Below are 19,429 nucleotides of genomic sequence, written 5' to 3'. Positions count from 1 at the left end.
GCACGTGAGACCCATCAAGGGCTGTTGTCGCACTCACCTCCTCACCTTCACCTTCTAAGACAGTTTGTCTTAGACCGACTCTGGTCATCTTTACCCCGGAGTAAAAGCTGGGGGGGGCTTAGAAATCTGCGTTCAGCCCCGTCTCCAGCGTCCGGGAGGTCCCCTTGACTCTACGCACTAGGTGCCTGGCCCTGCTCCTCCTTGCTCTGTTCTCCTGTAACCAGTGTTGTGACTCCAGTTGATATGTGATTACATGCAAAGAGGGGGGTCACTCTTCTTCCCCTCCCACCCCCCACTATTATCTGAGTTCTCGGTGGACTCTGTCATTTTGGAAATGTAGTCCTGTCCTTTTTCATTTTGAGCGCTTACTTAGACATTGTCTTCCTCTCCCCCTCCCCCCCCCCCTTTTTCCCCCTTCTCTCTCTCTTCTTTTTTTTCAGTGTTATAAGGACTTTAATTGTGAGCATCTTTTTTTTTTCTCTTCGGGTCACACCCGGCGATGCACAGGGGTTCCTCCTGGCACTGCACTCAGGAGTTACTCCTGGCAGTGCTCAGGGGACCATAGGGGATGCTGGGAATCGAACCCGGGCCGGCCGCGTGCAAGGCAAACGCCCTACCCGCTGTGCTGGCACTCCAGTCCCCTTCCCTTCTCTTACAACACAGGTCAGACTGTTGTGGGTTGGCTCTGCGGTGGCTGTTTCCCACCGTTCCCATCTGTCTTTTCTGCCCCCTATTCTGGGAAAGCCCTTGAAATTTCTCTTCCTACTCTTCTGATGAGTGTTTCGTTTCTGCTTCCAGGTTCTCCTTTCTCCTGTGTGCTCGTGTGCCCTCCGGTGCTCCGTGCGGGCCATGTCCTCCTGGCTCGGAGGGACGGGGGGCGGGGGGGGGGGGTGGCGCCCAGTCAACTGACTCGTGTCCTTCGGCTTGTAATTCTGCCATTCCGGAGCCTTCCTCTCCACCTTGCTTTAGCTCCGTCTCATCCCTTTTCCTCTCCTGTTTGTCGTCTTAGCAGATCTTTGGTGGCCTCTGGGAGGGTTCACGCTGAGGAGGGGATGGGTGGAGGGATTTCTGGAGGTTCTCTGTGTTTGGCTGGCTTGAGCTGAGGTAGAGGCTAGAGGGGCCGAAGAGACAGTCCAGGGGCTGAAGCGTTTGCCTTGTGCGTGACCGGCTCGGGTTGGGTCCCCAGCACCCCAGCAGGCCCCCCGAACCCTGCAGAAGTGACTCCTGAGCACAGGGCCGGGGCTGAGCCCTGAGCACTGCCAGGTATAGCCCCACATGAAATAGAACCCCCCCCCCCCCCAAATGGCCAAAGATCTAAATATCACAGTCATATATTGGATGCTGACAGAAATACAGAATCGTCTGACAGTTTATTTTTCGTTTCCTAATTCTATTTATTTATTTATTTATTTATTTTTAGTTTGGGGGCCATACCCGCAGTGCCCAGGGGCTACTCACAAGCACATCCTTGGGGGCTCGTTTCCCCTTTCCACATCCCACGTGGAGAGTGTCCACTGCCACGTGCCCACCTCGCGGCACCCTCCTTGGCTTGTGTGACCCTCCGTGCCCACAGGACAGGGCTGCTCGGAGCCAGGGACCCACGAGCCCCAGGCCCCGCTCGCCATGCTCTCCCCCGCCAGGACTGTACCGAGCCCTGCCTTGCCCTGTCCGCCCTCCCGCTGCTGTCCGTCTGTCCTTCCATCTCATCCCCACCTCCAGCAGCTCCCGCTCTCAGGACAGCCCAGCCATCACTGCGCGCACCTATTCTGTTCGCTCCTGACCTTGGTAACATGGGACCAGTGGCGGTGCTTTCTTTATTCAGGGCTGTAGAGAGGGCCCTGGGCTCACTTTTTTTTTTCTTTTGGGTCACACCTGGCGATGCACAGGGGTTACTCCCGGCTCTGCACTCAGGAGCTACTCCTGGCGGTGCTCAGGGAACCACATAGGATGCTGGGAATCGAATCTGGGCCGGCCACATGCAAGGCAAACGCCCTGGGCTCACTTTAGACGGTTTATTTGCAGTATGTGATATTTCAGCATATACCCCCACCCTGAAATAAAAAGAGGGAAGTGTGGATTTCCTGTGTCTTGGTTAAGCACTGTCCTCCTGTTGTTCATCGATTTGCTCGAGCGGGCACCAGTAATGTCTCACAACAAATTGTGAGACTTGTTGTTGCTGGTTTTGGCATATCAAATATGTCACAGGGAGCTTGCCAGGCTTTGCTGTGTGGGTGAGATACTCTTGGTAGCTTGCCGGGCTCTCCAAGAGGGCTTGGTTAAGTATAAGCAAAAATGTAAAAATCTGCCCAAGTATTTATTCTCTCTCTCTCTCTCCCTCCCTTCCTCTCTTCATCCCTCCCTCCTTCCCTCCCTCCCTCCCTTCCTTCCTAATCCTATTTCCTTTCCCTTTTTTGCTCAGAGACATGGTTGCCCTGAGTGTAGTGTTTATCATTTCCTTGTGTGCTTTATTATTTCAGCTGTCTTGATCCTGGTTTTGCATTTCTGAAATACTGCACAAGTATTGTGACCCTGTTCCCCTCCCCAGGAGTCCCCTTGTAGAACTCCCTTGTTGCTTGTTGGGTTTTCCGCTGGGGGCCGCACCCCATGATGCTCAGGGGCAGTTCCTGGCTCTGTGCTCAGGAGTTGCCCCTGGTGGTGCTCAGGGGACCCAGTACCGTGTCAGGATTCGAACCAGGCTCACAGTAGCACCGCGTGCAAGGCCAGTGTGCCACCCCCTGTCCTGTCTCGTCATCCTCTTTCTCATGTGTTTGTTTTGAGATTTATCCATTGACATTGTGCAGACATTCAGCATTTTATTTGCTCCTTCCATCCTTCAGGATTCGGGTGGTTTTCAGTTACTCGTTGTCAAGCCGCTCCGTGGGTCGCATTCACCAAGGAAAACGAAGCGTTTTTTTCCTACTTAAACGCTGTAGTCTTGCAGCTGTGTCCTGGCTGAAGTAGTAGTAAGCATGCTTGAAAGTGGATTTCACTTGTCTTTTTTGGTTTCCATTCCCTTATATCTTTCATTTCTTTCAACAGTGTCGTACACAGTTTGGCTTTTTAGCGAAGGCAGCCGTGATGGGCCAAGGGATTCAGAGACGTGCATGAGGCTGGCAGCCTCACCGTCTTACCCGTTCTCCCCTCCAGTTTCCCACGGGCCAGTGCCTCCCCACTGCACAGCTTGAAGTTTGGCCGTGGTGGTTTGGATCCCCTGCCTTCAGTGTTGTTTGGATATGGCTGGACCGCTCATACCACCAGCCGGCCCGGCCCCTGATCCCTGCCCCTCCTTACTTCCTGTCTGCTGCTCCTTGCTAACCCCCTCAGTTTCTTTCCCTCTCTGTCCTTCTCCTTCCTGTGTTTCAGGATCGAGTGATACAGTCATCCTCTTGTGTCCAGTTTTTCTACATATTGCAGATTAGTGAGGTCGTCCTGTGTTTGTCCTTCTTTCACTTAATATGATTTCCACTAGTTCTGTCCAAGATGCAGTGAATTGCATGGTTTTGTTGTTCTTTGCAGCTGCATGGTATTCCATTGTGTATATGAACACACCTTCGTAATCCACTCTTGTGCCAGTGGACACTTAGGTTGATTCCATCTCTTAGCTGTTGTACCAAGTGCTGTGATGAGTAATGGTGTGCAGTGCCCTTTTGGATGACTCTTCTTGGTCCTGGAAGTAGGCACCCAGAAGAATTCCACTTATTTTTTAAAATCAGAATTTCCCCTTTACATAGAGGCATTCTGGGTCTTCGCTTTCTCTGGCTGGCATCAGACTAGGGCCACTACCTGCAGTGAAAAGGTTACTTTCCTTAGTAATTTGCAAGTTGTCTTATTTAATTTAGCTTCTTTTTCCTTAAAAATGCCAAATGAATACCAAAAATTACAATTTGGAGTAGAGAGATGGAAGTTGAACGCTCCATAAAAAAAGTATTAACTAGTGGAATCACAGCAGTAGTAGAATCATAGAATTACAATGTGAATTTCTCTGGTTCTTGGTCATGATAAAAAACCAGAAGTGAAAAACCTGAAATCATCTATTCCCACGTCAGCCAGCTGTCATGACCCCTCGCCAGGTGGCAGAAACCACACTCAGGAAAGGACCCTTTGAACATTAGGCCCGAAAAACCTGAAGAATGTAATAGATTGAAGTTTACTGGAAAGGGGGGAGGGAGGAGTTTTGTCTTATTGCTAGCCTTTTCTTCCCAAGACTTGAGTGGAGGAGGGAGGCGGGAGGGAAGGTACTAAGGTAAGCTGGTTCTTGTTATTGTTAGTCTTCTCTTCCCAGGAGGGAGGGGAGGGGAGGGGAGGGGAGGGGAGGGGAGGGGAGGGGAGGGGAGGATGGAAGGAAGGAAGGAAGGAAGGAAGGAAGGAAGGAAGGAAGGAAGGAAGGAAGGAAGGAAGGTTGGTTCTGTGTTGTTGGTAATCTTCTCTTCCCTACATTTCTGTTGCCTATTGCTTCAACTCCTAGGATACATTTCATCCTGTTCTCAGGTTGGCGATGGCCGTTGCGTCCATGCATTGCTTCCGCTGTACTTCTCTGAAGGCGCACCCTTGGGTTCTCGTGGTTCAGTGTTGGTTGAAGCCAAGTGCGCGATGGCCTCCCTCTTATTCCCGCCAAGAGCCCCACTTTTTTTTTCCCTTTATTTTATTTTATTTTTTTTTAAGTTGTAGATTTACAATTTTTTGTGCTTTGGTTTCAATTATACAATGATCAGATACCCATCCCTCCACCAGTGCCCATTTTCCACCACCATGGATAATATCCCTCCCACCCCCATCCCCCCATCCCCCCTGTCTCTGTGGCAGGGCAATCCCCTGTGTTCTCTCTCTCCTTTTGGGTGTTGTGGTCTGCAAAAGAGGCATTGAGTGGCAAACATGTTCAGTCCATAGTCTACTTTCGACATGCATCTCCCCTCCTGGGAGGATCCTCCAAACATCCTTTATTTGGTGCTCCCTTCTCTATCTGAACTGCCCTTTCCTCTAGGATACCCAGCTGGCCTCTAAGTTATGGAGTAATCCTCCTGGTGCTGATCTCAGCTATTCTTGGGTATTAATCTCATACTTTGTTACTTTATATCCCCCAGATGAATGCAATCTTTCTATGTCTATCCCTCTCTTTCTGACTCATTTCGCTTAGCATGATACTTTCCATATTGTACCACTTGTATGTAAATTTCATGACTTCATCTTTTCTAAGAGCTACATAGTACTCCATTGTGTAGATGTACCAAAGTTTCTTTAACCAGTCATCTGTTCTTGGGCATTCAGGTTTCTTCCAGTTTCTGGCTATTGTAAAGAGGGCTGCAATGAACAAACAAGTGCAGATGTCACTTCGACTATACATTTTTGCCTCTCTGGGATATATTCCCAGGAGTGGTATTGCTGGGTCAAATGGGAGCTCAATTTCTAATTTTTTGAGAATCGTCCATACTGTTTTCCAGAAGGAAGAGCCCAAGAATCGTCCATACTGTTTTCCAGAAGGAAGAGCCCCACTTTTTCCCGTGGATCTTTTGCTTTCCTTTCCCATTTGAGTGTCCATTTCGTGGCCATGTTAGAATCCATCACCGAAGTTCTATCAGCAGCAGAAAAGTTTGAAATTCCATTTATTACAGAAAATGTATTAAAATTAGAAGACTCTGAGTAAACTCCCTCCTATGCGTTTCAAGCTTTTACATTATCCAGACATGTTCTTTTAACTGTTTTTTTTAATCGCCTACAAAATCCCTTATACACTGAAATATGTATTCGCCTCCTGCAGTTCAGTTTTATGTTCAGGTATTTGTTTGCTCTGCAGTTTTACTTCAAGTTAGTCTACCAATAGTCTCATGTGTGCTAAATGTTATGTTCAAGAGTGTTCGCTGAAGCACTATTTATAATAGAAAATCTGGAAGCATTTGCAATGATTAACTATAGGTTGTTGCCTGTTTGTCTGCTGAGGTACCGAGTAGTGGGCATTGGGTAAATGTTGAACAGAGGACGTGGTGAATGAGAGGGCAGAATAGCACCTCGTTCATGGAATTTCCAAAGGGGTGTGTGTGTGTCTGTGTCTGTGTGATACATTCATAGTCATGTCTGAATGTGTGTAGCATCTCTGGAATCGTATTCAGTAAACTGTGGCAGTCGGGGTGTGTGTGTGTGTGTGTGTGTGTGTGTGTGTGTGTGTGTGTGTGTGTGTGTGTGAGATATTCATAGACATGCCTGGATGTATGTAGCATCTCTGGAATCATGTTCAGTAAACTGGTGGCAGTCGGTACCGGTGGGTCACGGGAGTGAGTAGAAAGTGTGATGGCTCAAAATAAAAGTCTTCATTACTTTTAACTCTAAGTGGAAAAGCGAAACTGCACCTCAAGTGGAGAAAGCAGAGAAAGGGAAGGGTCATGGAAAATGCTCCCACCCTCCCAGCAACTATTCAGCATCTAACAAATCCCCGCTCCCCTTCCCCAGCCTCACCTCACCCAGCGCCCCTTCCCGCCCCTCCCGTGCAGGCTCCTCACGGTCCGGGCTCACTTCTGGAAATGGCTTCCCGCGTCTCGTGCAAGTAGACCTTTCTTTGACTAAGGGTGATCGCCTTCATAGAAACTTTGTTGAACTGTTCCATTTCAAAGGAATCTCGACCTAAGTTCAGCACCTCTCGCTAGCATTATTTCACATTTATTCTGTAATACTTTCACTTATTTTTCTTCCTGTTTTTTGCGAGTGTAGATTTAGAGAATATTCATCACCTCTGTCATACTTCCTTTATGCCACATCTAGCATTGACAGTAAAAGCTGTGGGAAAAAAAGAATGTCACAGATACTGTCGGCTAAAACTTTGGGTCTTGGAACATTGGTGGGGGGAAGAGGGCTCTGCGGAGGGGTGTGGGCGTTGGAACGATGTGTGCATAAAACTGTCGTTAACAGCGTTGTATATCATAGTACCTCAATAAAAGGAGGGGGAAACAAACCATTTGGAAGAGTCCTCAGAAGCCCTGTTTCTTGAGCATTTGACGAGCTGCTAGTGCACTGTGTGGAGAGAGACCCCTGAAGCGTCTCACGTACAGTACTTGAAGTATCTGAAGTACTCTGTTGGAGATAATTAGAGACTTGTGTGCGTTGTATTCAAATCAGTGTTCTTTGTCTAAGAGCATCACTAAGAAACACTCGATGCTAATATATTTAGCATTTAAGAATATTCTATAGCTTATACCTCAAAAGTTTGGGGTGGGACGAGAGGCCACACACAGCTGTGCTCAGGGCTTGCTCTTGGCTCTGTTCAGGGATCATTCCTGGTGGGGCTCGGAGGACTATATGGGGTGCCGTTGTACCGTCTCTCCAGCCCCTTTCACCTCAGATTTTTCTGAAAAAAGCATCAGACTTGCCTTAGTTTTAAGAGACCAAGAGGACATTCTTTGTTTCCTAGCTGCAATAGAGTTAATAGCATCATATTTCGTGCATAGGTGAAGCTCTGTTGGTAGACAGGCACACATTTATGACCTTTCTCCCAGATGAATTGACTTTGGGGTTTTTGTCTGGGAAGTTGCTGGCCTTGCTAGAAGGTTGCTCGTAGCTCAGTGCTCTGGAGTCACTGCCAGTGACGCTCTGGGGACTCTGCAGTGCTAAGTGGGGGTTGAAACCCAAACCCAGGACTATCGCATGCAAAACACGTGCCCCCGTCCTTTGCACTGCCTCTCTAGCCCTGAGTTGACTTTTCCATCATTATAAAATCTATTTTTAATAGAGGTATTCTGTTCTTAAGCCATTCTAATTGCCGCTCCAGCTTTCTTATGATTAGTACTTACATAGATATGGGGGGGGGGGGGGTGGTATCTGTATGCGTGTGTGTGCATGTGTGTTTGTGTGTGTGCTTGTGTGTGTGTGTGTGTACGTGATTTTACTGTTAATTTATCTGCGCTTTTAAACTTATAAGTGACTTTGGTAAATAGCGTAGTCTTAGCTTTTTCAGTTCAGATATCTCTGCCCCCTTACTTGGGCAGACTTCGTCCATTTATAATTAATGTAAATGAGCTTTTTTTCCCTTTGAAAATCACATCAGGTGTACCCTAGAGCCATCTTCACTCTGGTTTCGGAACCGTAAGCCCTGGCTTTCCCGAAGATTCGGCCAAATGCCCCTCTCTCACGCCGGGTGCAGTCTCCCCAACTTCAGGCCCCTACTGTCAGTGTCCTTTCACGGGTCTGCCTCTTCCTGACGCTTTTGCCAGTTTGCAGCCTGCTTCCTGGGCTCTCTTGCTGGACAGGACAGCTTAGCGGCTCGCCAGGAGCCTCCTTGGACAGATGTCACCTTTCCCTCCAGACTGAGACTCTGCCCTGAGATTTCCAGTCGCCCCAACAGCTCAGTCCCCCTCACGCCCCTCGTCTTCTCAGCTCAGTGCCACTGCCAGCCACTGCCCCTCTCGGGCTCGGCCCCACACACCGTCAGGAACCCAGGAGGGGCTGCCCTCCTCTGGAGAGCAGAATCCTGTGCTCGAGTTGGGGTTGCACCTCTGAAAAAGTTGGTTTTTTTCTAATAGTTCCAGCCAGTTTTTAATTGTTTGTAGCAGGAGACTTGTTCAGTACAGACCATCATTAGAAACAAATCTTACCATGTGTTGCCTGTTTCAGTGTATAAAAAGTTATAGGTTTTACCCCCCCCCCACCCCACACCTTTTTTAGCAAAACATGGGCTGTCATCATTATATGAAACTTATATAAAGATTAATGCAGTTAGTATTAAATAAGAGTATGATGATTTTGTGGCAAAATCAGGCATGTTTCACTCTTTTTTAAGAGTGTAAAGCTATAATTCACAGATTGGACTAGAGAAATCATCTAATCAAACTCACCTTTATGAACGATGAGAAACCGATTTGATTTTGGATCACGTCTAGGGGATGAGTCTCTCTGAGCCCAGGTATATTCCAGGCTTCCTCCATCTGCCCACTTCTCTCTCTGTTCTCACAGCAGTGTTTCCCACCCCTGTTGGAAATAAACTTTTAACTTGTTAAATACCATAATTTTTTAATGGATTGATTGTTCTGTGTATTGTTAATCTTGCTGTTAACACGGGCATGAGCAAATATATTTCCTAATAATCAACTTTTGCGGAACCGTCTAAGATCTGAGAGAGGAGCGGTTGGTTCTTGTTCATGTGATTGGACGTTAACATACTTGTTTGTCTGCTTTTCAGTTTGTTTTCCCTGCTGTCCAAAAAACACAACAAAGTTCTGGAACAAGCCACACAGTCGTTAAGAGGTTCCTTGAGTTCCAATGATGTCCCTCTACCAGATTATGTAAGTAGCAGCCTTATGCGGTGCATAAGGTTCTCCTTTTGTATGGGCGGGAGGGAACCTGGGGACACTGGTGGCGGGAAGCTGACACTGGCAGTGGGATTGGTGTCTGGATATTTCATATCTAACATTCAGCTATGAACAACTTCGTAAGTCATGGCACTTTAATAAAATTTTTAAAAACAATATTTTTTTTCCAAAAGGGGAAACAGTAAATGACAAAAAGGAACTGCAGGGCCATAGTGATAGTGCAGTGGAGAGCACGTTTGCCTTCCATGCGGCCCACCCAGGTTCAGTCCCTGGCACCCCGTATGGTCCCAGAACACAACCAGAAGTTGAGTACAGAACCAGGAGTGACCCCTGAGCATTGCTGGGTGTGACCCAAAAAGCAAAAAAGTAACTGCATTTTATTGTCATTTTATTTTTGTAAACATATGCGTAAAATTAAAATGGTAAATTGCCTATGTATAAAGAGATTTTTCTTTTCTTTTTAATTTTTATTAGTGATACATCTTGAGGTACAGTTGTAGACTTACAAATTTTTGTGCTTGGGTTTCAGTTATACAATGATCAAATACCCATCCCTCCACCAGTGCCCATTTCCCACCACCACGGATTCCAGTATCCCTCCCACCCCCCACCCTGCCTCTGTGGCAGGGCAATCCCTTTTGTTCTCTCTCTAAAGAGATTTTTCTTTAATTGCTAAGTTCATTAACAGCAGTGTCCTCAAGATCTCACTGTGATCTCGGTGTCCGAGAAAGCTCCAGTCTGCAAATAAAAAAGCGACATCTTGAATCAAGGGGAAATCTTTTCAAGAAGAATTATTAAACAGGAGATTGAAGAGAGTCAACTCTAAAGCTGTAATTATTAATCATTCATAATTACGAACCTTATTACCTTAGTCAGGAAATGCACTCTTAATTGAATCGAAGCACGGGGGATTGACAGAAGCTGTGCGAAGTTTCCTTCCAGGGGATGCCAGCACAGTCCAGCCGAGTGCTGCCGAGGATGGACCTGGGGGGGGAAGGTCACTGGTCCCAGTGTGGCCTCCTCTCTCTCCCTCTCCTCCTCTGCTGGGTTTTGCTTCCTTTCCCCACTGCTGATGCCACTCGCTCTCAGCCAGGCCTCCTCCCTTCAGAGCACCCCGCTCCCCCACGCCGAGGCCCACAGGCCCTGTTCTGGTTCCTGGCAAGGAGCCGCTGTTGGCCCCTGCTTCAGGTCAGCCGGCCACTCTAGTCTCGCCACCCTAGTCAGCAGCAGACGGTGCTGTCCTGCCACCTTTGTCCCATCCTCTTTCTAGAGGGGACGGGTCAGCACCGGCCGCAGGAGCAGCAGGGGTGGAGCAGGGCAGCAATGAGCATTGCAGAATAACGGGAAGGGCGCCTTGGGAGTTCCCGAGACAGTGCTTGTCAAGTGGGATTTCTTCATAAGTTTTGGAATGGGGCTTGGATGGCAGGCAGAGAGGCAAAGCCGGGGCGGGGGCCGGGGTCCAGTCCCAAGAGCGTTCTTGTCTTAAGTCACGCAGGCCGTTCATTCCTGTCATAAGGACCTTGCCAAATTGGCTTTATGCAGGCAGCACCTAGTGAAACGGTTTGAGAAATACAGTCTGAGAGTTGGTCGTGGCCGTGTGTACCGCCGGATTTGTTTGGCCAGCTCCCTGTGATGTGTCTTCCTTTTCTTCTTCCTGGTGCTGATAAAGCCTGGTGGCAGCCCCTGTAGGTAATAGCTGCTGATGCCCAGAGTACTGCGTACGGCCTCGCCTGCACGGTGTCACTTCTGTCTGTCTGTGTGTGTGTGTGAGTCTGTGTATCTGTCTGGCTGCTGGCTGTATGAAGTTTCAGCTTGTCACCCCAATTTCCAGAGTCCTTTTACTCTGCGGAAAAGAAATAAGCCCTGAGAGATAGTACAGGAGGTGGGCACTTGCCTTGCATGCACCTCTGGCTCGTGTCAGTCCCCGACCACGCTTAGGGTCTCCCCTCCCACCGGGGATCACTCCTGATCAGGGCCAGGAATAGCTCACCTGCCAGGGATGGCCCATCGTCACCACCTCCTGCAGACACACACACACACACACTATACACACTTCACACACACACACACACACACCCCAAACATACTGCACACACAAAATTTCTTTCTGTCTGGGCCAGAATAGTATGGGAATGAGTGTTTATCTCTGCATGTTTTGTGAGTTTCCTTTGGTTTCGGTTTGGTTTTTGCACCACCCGTCAGTGACCAGGGCCTCCACCTGACTCGGGGTCACTCCTGGCAGAGCCTGGGGCACAAATGGGATGCCAGAGATCAAACCTGGGCTGACCATGTGCTATTCTATCTCTCTCGCTCCAGTTTTGTGACTTTTATATAATTATCACCTTGATTTATGTAAGATCCCTACTTCATTTATCCCCCAAAAGATAAAAAACTGAGTTGATGGGTTTGATAATCCCCCGAGCCAGCTGGAGTACCTGCATCTTCCACATAGTGCCAACTGCACAGTCCTGCGACACTTCTGAGGCATCAAAGGCCAGAAAACTGATGGTTTGTTTTTTAAAACGGTAATAATACTACTTGCATTGAAAGGACAATTGAGCTTGCAACAGATGTATTGAATTCGACTGTTAAACTTTTTACGGTTCTTAGGGTCGTGCATGAAACTTTCACGTAGTAAAGATGAATTTTAAGTAAGCATCTTCCTTTCTTTAGGAAGTTTCATTTGGAACCTGCCATCGGACATTTGTGTCATTTTCCCTGTGGGTTCGTGACGTTGAATCTTGCCGTCTTCCCTGGGACTTGATTGAAGTGCGAGTGTGATGACGGGTCAGTGGTAGCGACGGCGGCTGGGGCTCGCTCCAGCCAGTGATCTAAAAGGTGACTGAGGAAAACAGGAGCCTGGAGAGTCAGCACTGCCCCGCCGTCTGTCTACCCCTGATAGTGAGCGTCCCCGTGGTCATTCCCCAGGCCCATAACACTTTGTGTGATTACACATTTGAAGCCCTGCTCTCTTAGCCGTCCTTGCAAACTGGCCGTGAACTGGGAAAATAAAATATGTCCCTCCCTCCTGCTTCCCCAGAAAGTTTTCAGAAGTGTTCTTGCCAACAGCCACATGAAATCCTGCGTCTTGGACTAATGCTGTGGGCCATTTGTTTGTTAAAGATGGAAGAGGAAAAGCAAAGGGTCTTGAATGTTTCGGTGGATCCCCTGAGGTATACTTTAGCAGAGAGTTTGTATAAGTACTTTGAAACCGGGTCATGTTTTCCTCTTGCCTGCAATACATAGAGGTCTCTCAGTCTATCTAGAGGTTTCTCAGTTTATTCAGAAAATGTTTATTCTCATTCTGCTGTAAAATTCACAAAATCAATTGAGTAACGACCTAGTAAGCAAAACGCAACTATAAAAACATAAGTATAAGCAGCTCGGTACAACCATGTTTGTATGCATATCTCGGGAACCCTCCGCCAAGTTCTTGATAATGAGGCACTGTCCCCTTGGCTCAGGGGAACTAACACAGGAATTGTAGACACGTCGGGAGGGCCCCGGAGCACTGCAAACTCCAAGGGGCAGCCCACGAAGCCCCACGGAGCTGGCTGTGCTTTGGTGTCTTTCTATCAAGACCTCATAAAAGTCAGCACAGTGACTAATGGACCAGGACATTCGTAAAAGGAGACTCTTTAAACAGTCTTTGTAAAAATAAGAATCAACAGCTCAGACAGCGTTGGCCCTAGACAAGATACAAGAAATGGAACATAATAAAAGGATCGGTTAGAGTTGCTTATTCAACTGCAACTGTGGTTTTAAATTCGTAAAGAGGGTCACAGTGTCTTAGAAGCCGTTGTTTCCCTAATTCCTAGCAGTCCATCTCAGTGACTATTTTCAGAGGAGGAGATTTTTATTCCAGGTGGAACTCTAAGGAACCGAGTTATGTTTCCCTTTGATCTTCAAAGAGCTTTTGAGTCTTTCCAAAGAACTAACTCTGAACAGCAGGTGCAAAGGTGAAAAGCAAAAAGACCCTGGTCCAAAAGTGCAAGCACCAGACTGAGTAGAGATAGCTGCAGCGGGTGTTCATGGTGGAAGGCACCCGGGCCCTCCCTGGCTCCTCTCCTGTCCGCAGTGGGCCGGCCCAGAGGCCATGGATTTGACAGCCCAGAGAAAGGACACCATCCATTCCTGTGTTTCCATTGTTTTAACTCATCTCAGGTGAGGCCTGGCTTTATTTCCCGTACCCTAGGACCCCCAGGCACCTCTTGGTCACCTCTCCCCCACCCTGCCCCAGTAACGATGGTAGCAACAAGGAAAAATATGTTAGAGCCAGAGGGTGTTACGATTGCACACACAGTCATCACACCTACAGTCATTGCGTGCACGCGCGCGCACACACACACACACAAACACACAGTAATCGTTTTGCATTAGTCCTCTCCATCAGAATAAAACTGAATGCATGTTAAAGACATAAATTTCTTGCATTCTAGTTTTTTTTTTACTGTGTTTGGCATATCGAATACTCTCGGTAGCTTGCTGGGCTCTCCGAGAGGGACGGAGGAATCGAACTCGGGTCGGCCATGTTGGCCGCTTGTAAGGCGAACGCCCTACAGCACAGCGGGTAGGGCGTTCGCCTTACAAGCAGCCAACATGGCAGACCCGAGTTCGATTCCTCCACCCCTCTCAGAGAGCCCGGCAAGCTACCAAGAGTATTCGATATGCCAGACACAGTAACAACAAAGTCTCCAATGGAGACGTTACTGGGCCCGCTCGAGCAAATCGACGATCAACGGGAGGGCCTTTACCTTTACCTTTTAGTTTTTTTTTTTAAAGAGTAAAGTGATCCGTGGTTCAGTGGCCCAAGCACACTCTGTGCATGTAGTAGGAAACCCCGGCTCAGTTCCCAGCACAGCGTGGCCCCCTGACACAAAGCCAGAGTGGCCCCACAGCTCTGCTGGATGTGGCCCCCAACCAGACAGGGAGGAGGAGGCTGTTTACTAACTGGTTAATAAGGGTGAAGCCCCAGCGGTGCACATCGCTAAGCTTTGACAGGCGTCCTAAAATTTATTTATTTAATTAGTTATTTGGCTTTTGGGGTCACACCCGGTGATGCTCAGGGGTTACTCCTAGGTCTGCACTCAGGAATTACTCCCGATGGTGCTCGGGGGACCAGCTGGGATGCCGGGGCTCAAACCCGGGTCGGCTGCCTGCAAGACAAACGCCCTACCCGCTGTACTGTCGCTCTGGCCCAGGTGTCCTAAATTTCTTAAAAACAGCCTTAGACCTAAATCATGAAATCATCTGTGTGACTTTTAGCTTAAATTGTCGGAACATTTTCCTAGGACAAATGCAATTTTCCAGACACAGTGTTTAATTTTCCTATTAATATTTGCATTGTCTGTATGTCAGCATCAATTATTTCATACTTGAGGTAGTCGGGCTTTTTTAAAAGTCTAAACAAACGAGAGTGAGCAGTCTCTACTTAACTTGTTTATAATCTTAAATTGTAATTTCATAAAGAGAAAAATCGTGTATTTGAGATTTATTTTGCTCACATGCCGATTGCATTTCATTACCATCCGGCTCTCTAATGAACTTTGGAATACGTTATGTAACTCATGTTTGAGTTGATAGCTATTAATAGTGTTTCAGCTTTTGTTTCTTGTCTAGGTTTTAAATCTGCTTTTAGACATTTGGTTCCTTCATAATAGATCATGGTGTATTCTGACCTAATTGCATATGGCAGCAGACTTTAGTTGGGGGTGGGGTTTCCCCTGCCCGCCCTCCCCCTTTCACTCTGAGACCCCTCGTCCATATTCGCTCTTTAATTCAAATCTCAAATTCCCTTTGGGATTCAAGTTCATGGTAATTCCCATGTAGGGCGATACTAAAAATCATTTTTAGTCCTTTGTTGTACAGTATACCTGTATGGGCTGTGACTTCTTCTCCCGACAGGCCATCCAGTGAGCTCTTCACAGAGGCTTCTCTGTGGCGCTGGCGTGGAGCAGTGGGCATTCCTGTGACGTGGGGGAGCAAGTCACAGCTGCCCTGTTCAGGAAGTTAAACCTGAGCTTCGTCATTGCCACAAGTCCCTTTTAGACGTCGTCACCTTTGAATTACGTTGAGGGTTCATTCTAGCTGGAGTGATGTGACCTCGGAGTTTGTGAGACTTCTGCCTAGCAGGGCAGGAGGGCAAGAGACCAGAAGGCAAGCACCGGTGGACAGGGCATCCGAGAGGGCAGTCAGGAGAGAAAGCGCGGCTGACAAGCGACTTCAGAGATGCCGCGTTTTGGGTTTTTTGTTTGTTTACTTTTTTTGAGTGCACGAACCCCTCTTGTGACCCTAAAGTGTCTGAGGCAGGCGGTTTTACGCGGAGAGCTGAAGGCCTGGCCTTTTGTTTTGACTCGAGTGATGGGCCCCACGACTCCCACAGCCCCTCAGTGCCTGCCCTGGGAAGACTTGATACCTGTGTGTCCGGCGATACTTGGCCTTACCTGGCTACCTGCACTGGGGCGATGTCCGCTGGGCTGCTTCACTTAAGCATGCTCATTTCTATCGTCACGGACTGTGTGTGGTGTTGGTTTGGTTTCGTTGGGTGTGGGGGGTAGGGGGGCTGGGGATCACTCCTGGTGGTGGTGCTGGGGGTATGTGGGCGCCTGAGTGGTGCCAGGGGGGTTGAGATGGGTTGATCACCTGCAAGGCGGGTACTCCTCCCTCTTCCCCCCCCCTTATCTGTCTGGCACTGTTACTGTATGATTTGGAAATACTCCTTGAGACAATGTCAGTGTTCTGTTTTCTGAGTTTGTTTTTTTAAGCACACAATTTAGCATCACTGGTGCCGAAAGCAGTGCCTGAGGGCCGTCTGCTTGTCCCGTTCCTTCTGTATGTATTGACAGACTTCTGCAGGGGTAAGATGGAGCGCCCCCACCTCTCCCAGGGTCTTTGTTGATGTGGTGGAAGGGACACGGGGAGGGCGGGGTGCATTTGTTCAAAGTTGAATTTCAAGTTTGACCATCGGGGCTCTTTTCCATTTGCATCCCCTGCTGCCAAGATACATCCCTGCCTTTTTGAGGGGAGGTCGGCGTTGGGGCCCCTCAGGATTCATGCCTGGCTATTCTCAAGGGACAGATGCGGTGGCAGGGATCTGAACCAGGCTGACCCCCCCATGCAAGGCGAGCGCCTTCTCTCCTGTACTCTAGCCCCCATTCCTGCCTTTCCAGGTGGCTTCTTTCCTTTGTTCCAAGAACCTTGCTATACTCCAAGTCACCCCTTGTCTTCTCTGCTCCAGAGTCACGACATTTTAATCAAGGTCTTTATAATATGCTTTCATAATTTAGGAACGAATGGGGAGGAGAAGTCAGAAACCCGGTTTTGTGGCGGTAGTGGTAAATACTTGTAGAGCCAGCTGCTCTGAACTCGGATTCGAAGTCTCTCACATCGTTTAGGCCCAGTTTCTTCTTTACTCCAATTGATGTTAAAGTTCAAATAAATAAATTCTGTCGCAAGCAAGTAATTGCCCCCACCCCATTCCTACCCCGATCTTCCCCCACCCCTAATTAAAAACCAGGCCCTGCATTCACATCATCAGACCAATGTTCTTGGTTGTATTAAAAGTTGGCTTTGGAGGCAGTTCTGAACTAAAAGTTCCAAAAATGTTCTGAGAATGTGCTTGAGAACAGTCTTTAAGCTGGAGGGTTTTGTTTGTTTGTTTGTTTGATCGCTCCATTCTTAAAAATCACACCTCATTCGAGGGGAAAAGTGTTCCTCCTTTCTTTAGTCCTAGGAAGAAAGATTTGTCCTGTCTTTTCTTATGAAGAACGGTAAAATATTAAGGATTTTTTAAAAATATGTCATTAAAAATACTTAACTTTTATGTTTCTTCCTCTGGCTTATAAAAGGAAATTGGATGTATTTGCATTGAAGTCTGGCAATGATTAATTAACTTTCTCAGTGAAGTTTAAAGAATACAGAGAAAAAAAAAACCCAGCCATATTAAAGTCAGTAGCAATGTGCGATAGATTTGTGAAAACTAGTGATCATAATTTCTTTCTGCCCTTTCCCATGGGAGTGAAAAAATTCTTACCTGCTTGTATGCAGAGCTAATGTAATGAGACTTTTTTCCTGAGATTCTCCACATTTTCTTAACTCTAAAAAGAAACTCGTATTTAAATGTTGTTTGCTCAGATTTTTATTGTTTTTCCCTTTCTCTCTCTCTGCCTGAGCCTGTAGTTCCTGTTAGAAGAAAAGAAGTCTCCTCGAGGAATTTTCTTTGATATATCCTTGATTTACATGGCAAATAGAAAACAGCTGTCTACTTAAGCATCTAATTCTTGAAGCCATAGTCCCCTCCAGCATCATCTGGAAATAATGTAGCTTGTAAAACAAAGCTAAGAAGAAAAGGCAATGTTTGTTTTATGTGGGATGAATGATTTCTGTTGGGGTCCTTTAATTCAGCTATTATGAGGGTTATTAAAAAGTAGTATTACAAAAGAGGCTTAAATGAAAAGAATTTTTTTGAGCCTGGTATCTATCTTATTATTACAGTTGATTATAGTCAAAGCTGCAAATATTTTATAAATGGCACTTTAGTTTCTCTAAATAAGACTCCCCCACCCGCCAAAAAGAAAAAGAAAAAAAATACCCAGTAATCTTACTCATAGTGTAGTGGAAATTCAACTCTTTCCTTAGATGATTTAATTTCTGAAAACAAATTGTATCAAGAACTCAGTTCTGTCTGTTTTTCGCCGATTTGTATAGATTTCTGGAAAAAAAACATTTTTAAGCTTCCTCATAAGAATATTTATAAATGCAGAAAATGGATGTGAAACCATTAGAGTTTATTGAGATGTGGTGGGGGGTGGGGTATCAGACGATCCCGCAAGGTAAAGTGCGGCCTACGTTCCCCAGCCCACCCCCCCTTAAGCTATTCGCAGGTTATTTGAATTTCTGAGATGGGTCGTGAGGCACCGTACACCTTGAGAACTAGAGAGGCAGGTTAATTTGTGCTTTGACAACGCAGCCACCAAGAGGTTCTTCTGTGATTGAAGTGTTCCCTGATGGAGTGTCTCGATTTGTTAATACAACAGAGCAGTTCTTTTTTGGACGTCTGACATCTCCTAAAGGTTCTGTCCTTAAATGTGCTCGTGGTTGCCACGGAAATGAAATCGCGTAGCCTGCTCCTTTAGTAACGGTGCAGGCGCACTGACTTCTTTTCCCCGCATGGGAGTCACCTGCACACTCTCGCCAAGGTGTCGGCCCGGGGTCAGGCGGCTGGGAGACGCGGCCCTTCCCCTTTCCTGTGTGGTGCTGGCCGGGAGTGACCGGCGGGAGGGGTGAACGGCTCTTCTCGCTCAGGCTGTGCTCCGAGTCCACTACGCAGGCTTTTAGCAGCCAGGGTGCATCTGTTCTCTCGACGCTGTTTCCTGCTGGTCAGTGGATTCCAGCCAGAGTAGCGGCCCCTCGTGCTTTATTGGTAGCCGTGGCACCCGGCCCTTCCCGCCCCCGGCCTGCTGGGAGGGTTCTGTGTCCCCACCGCCACGCTGCTTAGCAGTGGCACCAGCCACCCAGAGACCGTGCATGCTGAGCCAGTGTGGGCACGCCCTGGCTCGTCCCCCCTGCGGGGAGTGAGCCCCTGCTGTTTGCTGGGACACTTCCCGGCCACGGGAAGCCACCAGAACCGTGTCCCGGGAGAGCTCGAGCCCTGGTGAGGTTCTGCATTCTGGAAGGGCGACTTGGGTCCTGTGTATCAGTATCTCGAGCAGATGGGGCTGGCAAGGAGTCCCAGAGCATGTGGTCGAGAGCAACCCGAGAGCTTTTCTCTCCCCGCTGCCCTCCATGTGGTGGCGACGGAGGGTCACACGCCACGGGCCGTGCTCTCCCCAGTTTGGGGCCCCACTTCCTAGCTCCCATCGTCACACACCATGTAGGCTTGTAGTGCTCCCCAGGGAGCACAGCTCTTTCAGTGGTGCTCACACACGAGTGCCTGTGGTGCCCAGAATCATGACGGGGGCCAGCGCTACCGGCGCCAGCCATGCTGGACTGCTGACCACGGGCCTGCAAGGCATCCACTCAGAGCCTCTGTGCTAGCCCTCTAGCTCTGGGTTCCGAACTAACTGGGTCAGCTGCCCGCCAGACAAGTGTCTTTAACCCCCTTCGTCTCTCCAGCCGCTGGGTGCAGGTTCTGCTGTTTG

The 19,429-nt window shown here is 48.1% G+C and overlaps 1 protein-coding gene across 4 annotated transcripts in view; it reads left to right on the top strand.

The window, feature by feature from the left end:
• DYM (dymeclin) overlaps window positions 1-19,429 on the top strand; it is a 300,303-nt gene that overhangs the window by 182,923 nt on the left and 97,951 nt on the right. For all 4 annotated transcript variants that reach the window (XM_056138010.1, XM_056138009.1, XM_056138012.1 and 1 more), the window contains one exon: window positions 9,161-9,263. In XM_056138010.1, the coding sequence (XP_055993985.1) occupies window positions 9,161-9,263 (103 nt within the window). The remainder of the gene's footprint in view (window positions 1-9,160; window positions 9,264-19,429) is intronic.

This window comes from Sorex fumeus, unplaced genomic scaffold (assembly GCF_029834395.1).
Source record: "Sorex fumeus unplaced genomic scaffold, SorFum_2.1 ptg000128l, whole genome shotgun sequence".
NCBI classification, from domain to species: domain Eukaryota; kingdom Metazoa; phylum Chordata; class Mammalia; order Eulipotyphla; family Soricidae; genus Sorex; species Sorex fumeus.
This window is presented reverse-complemented; position numbering and strand designations above follow the sequence as displayed.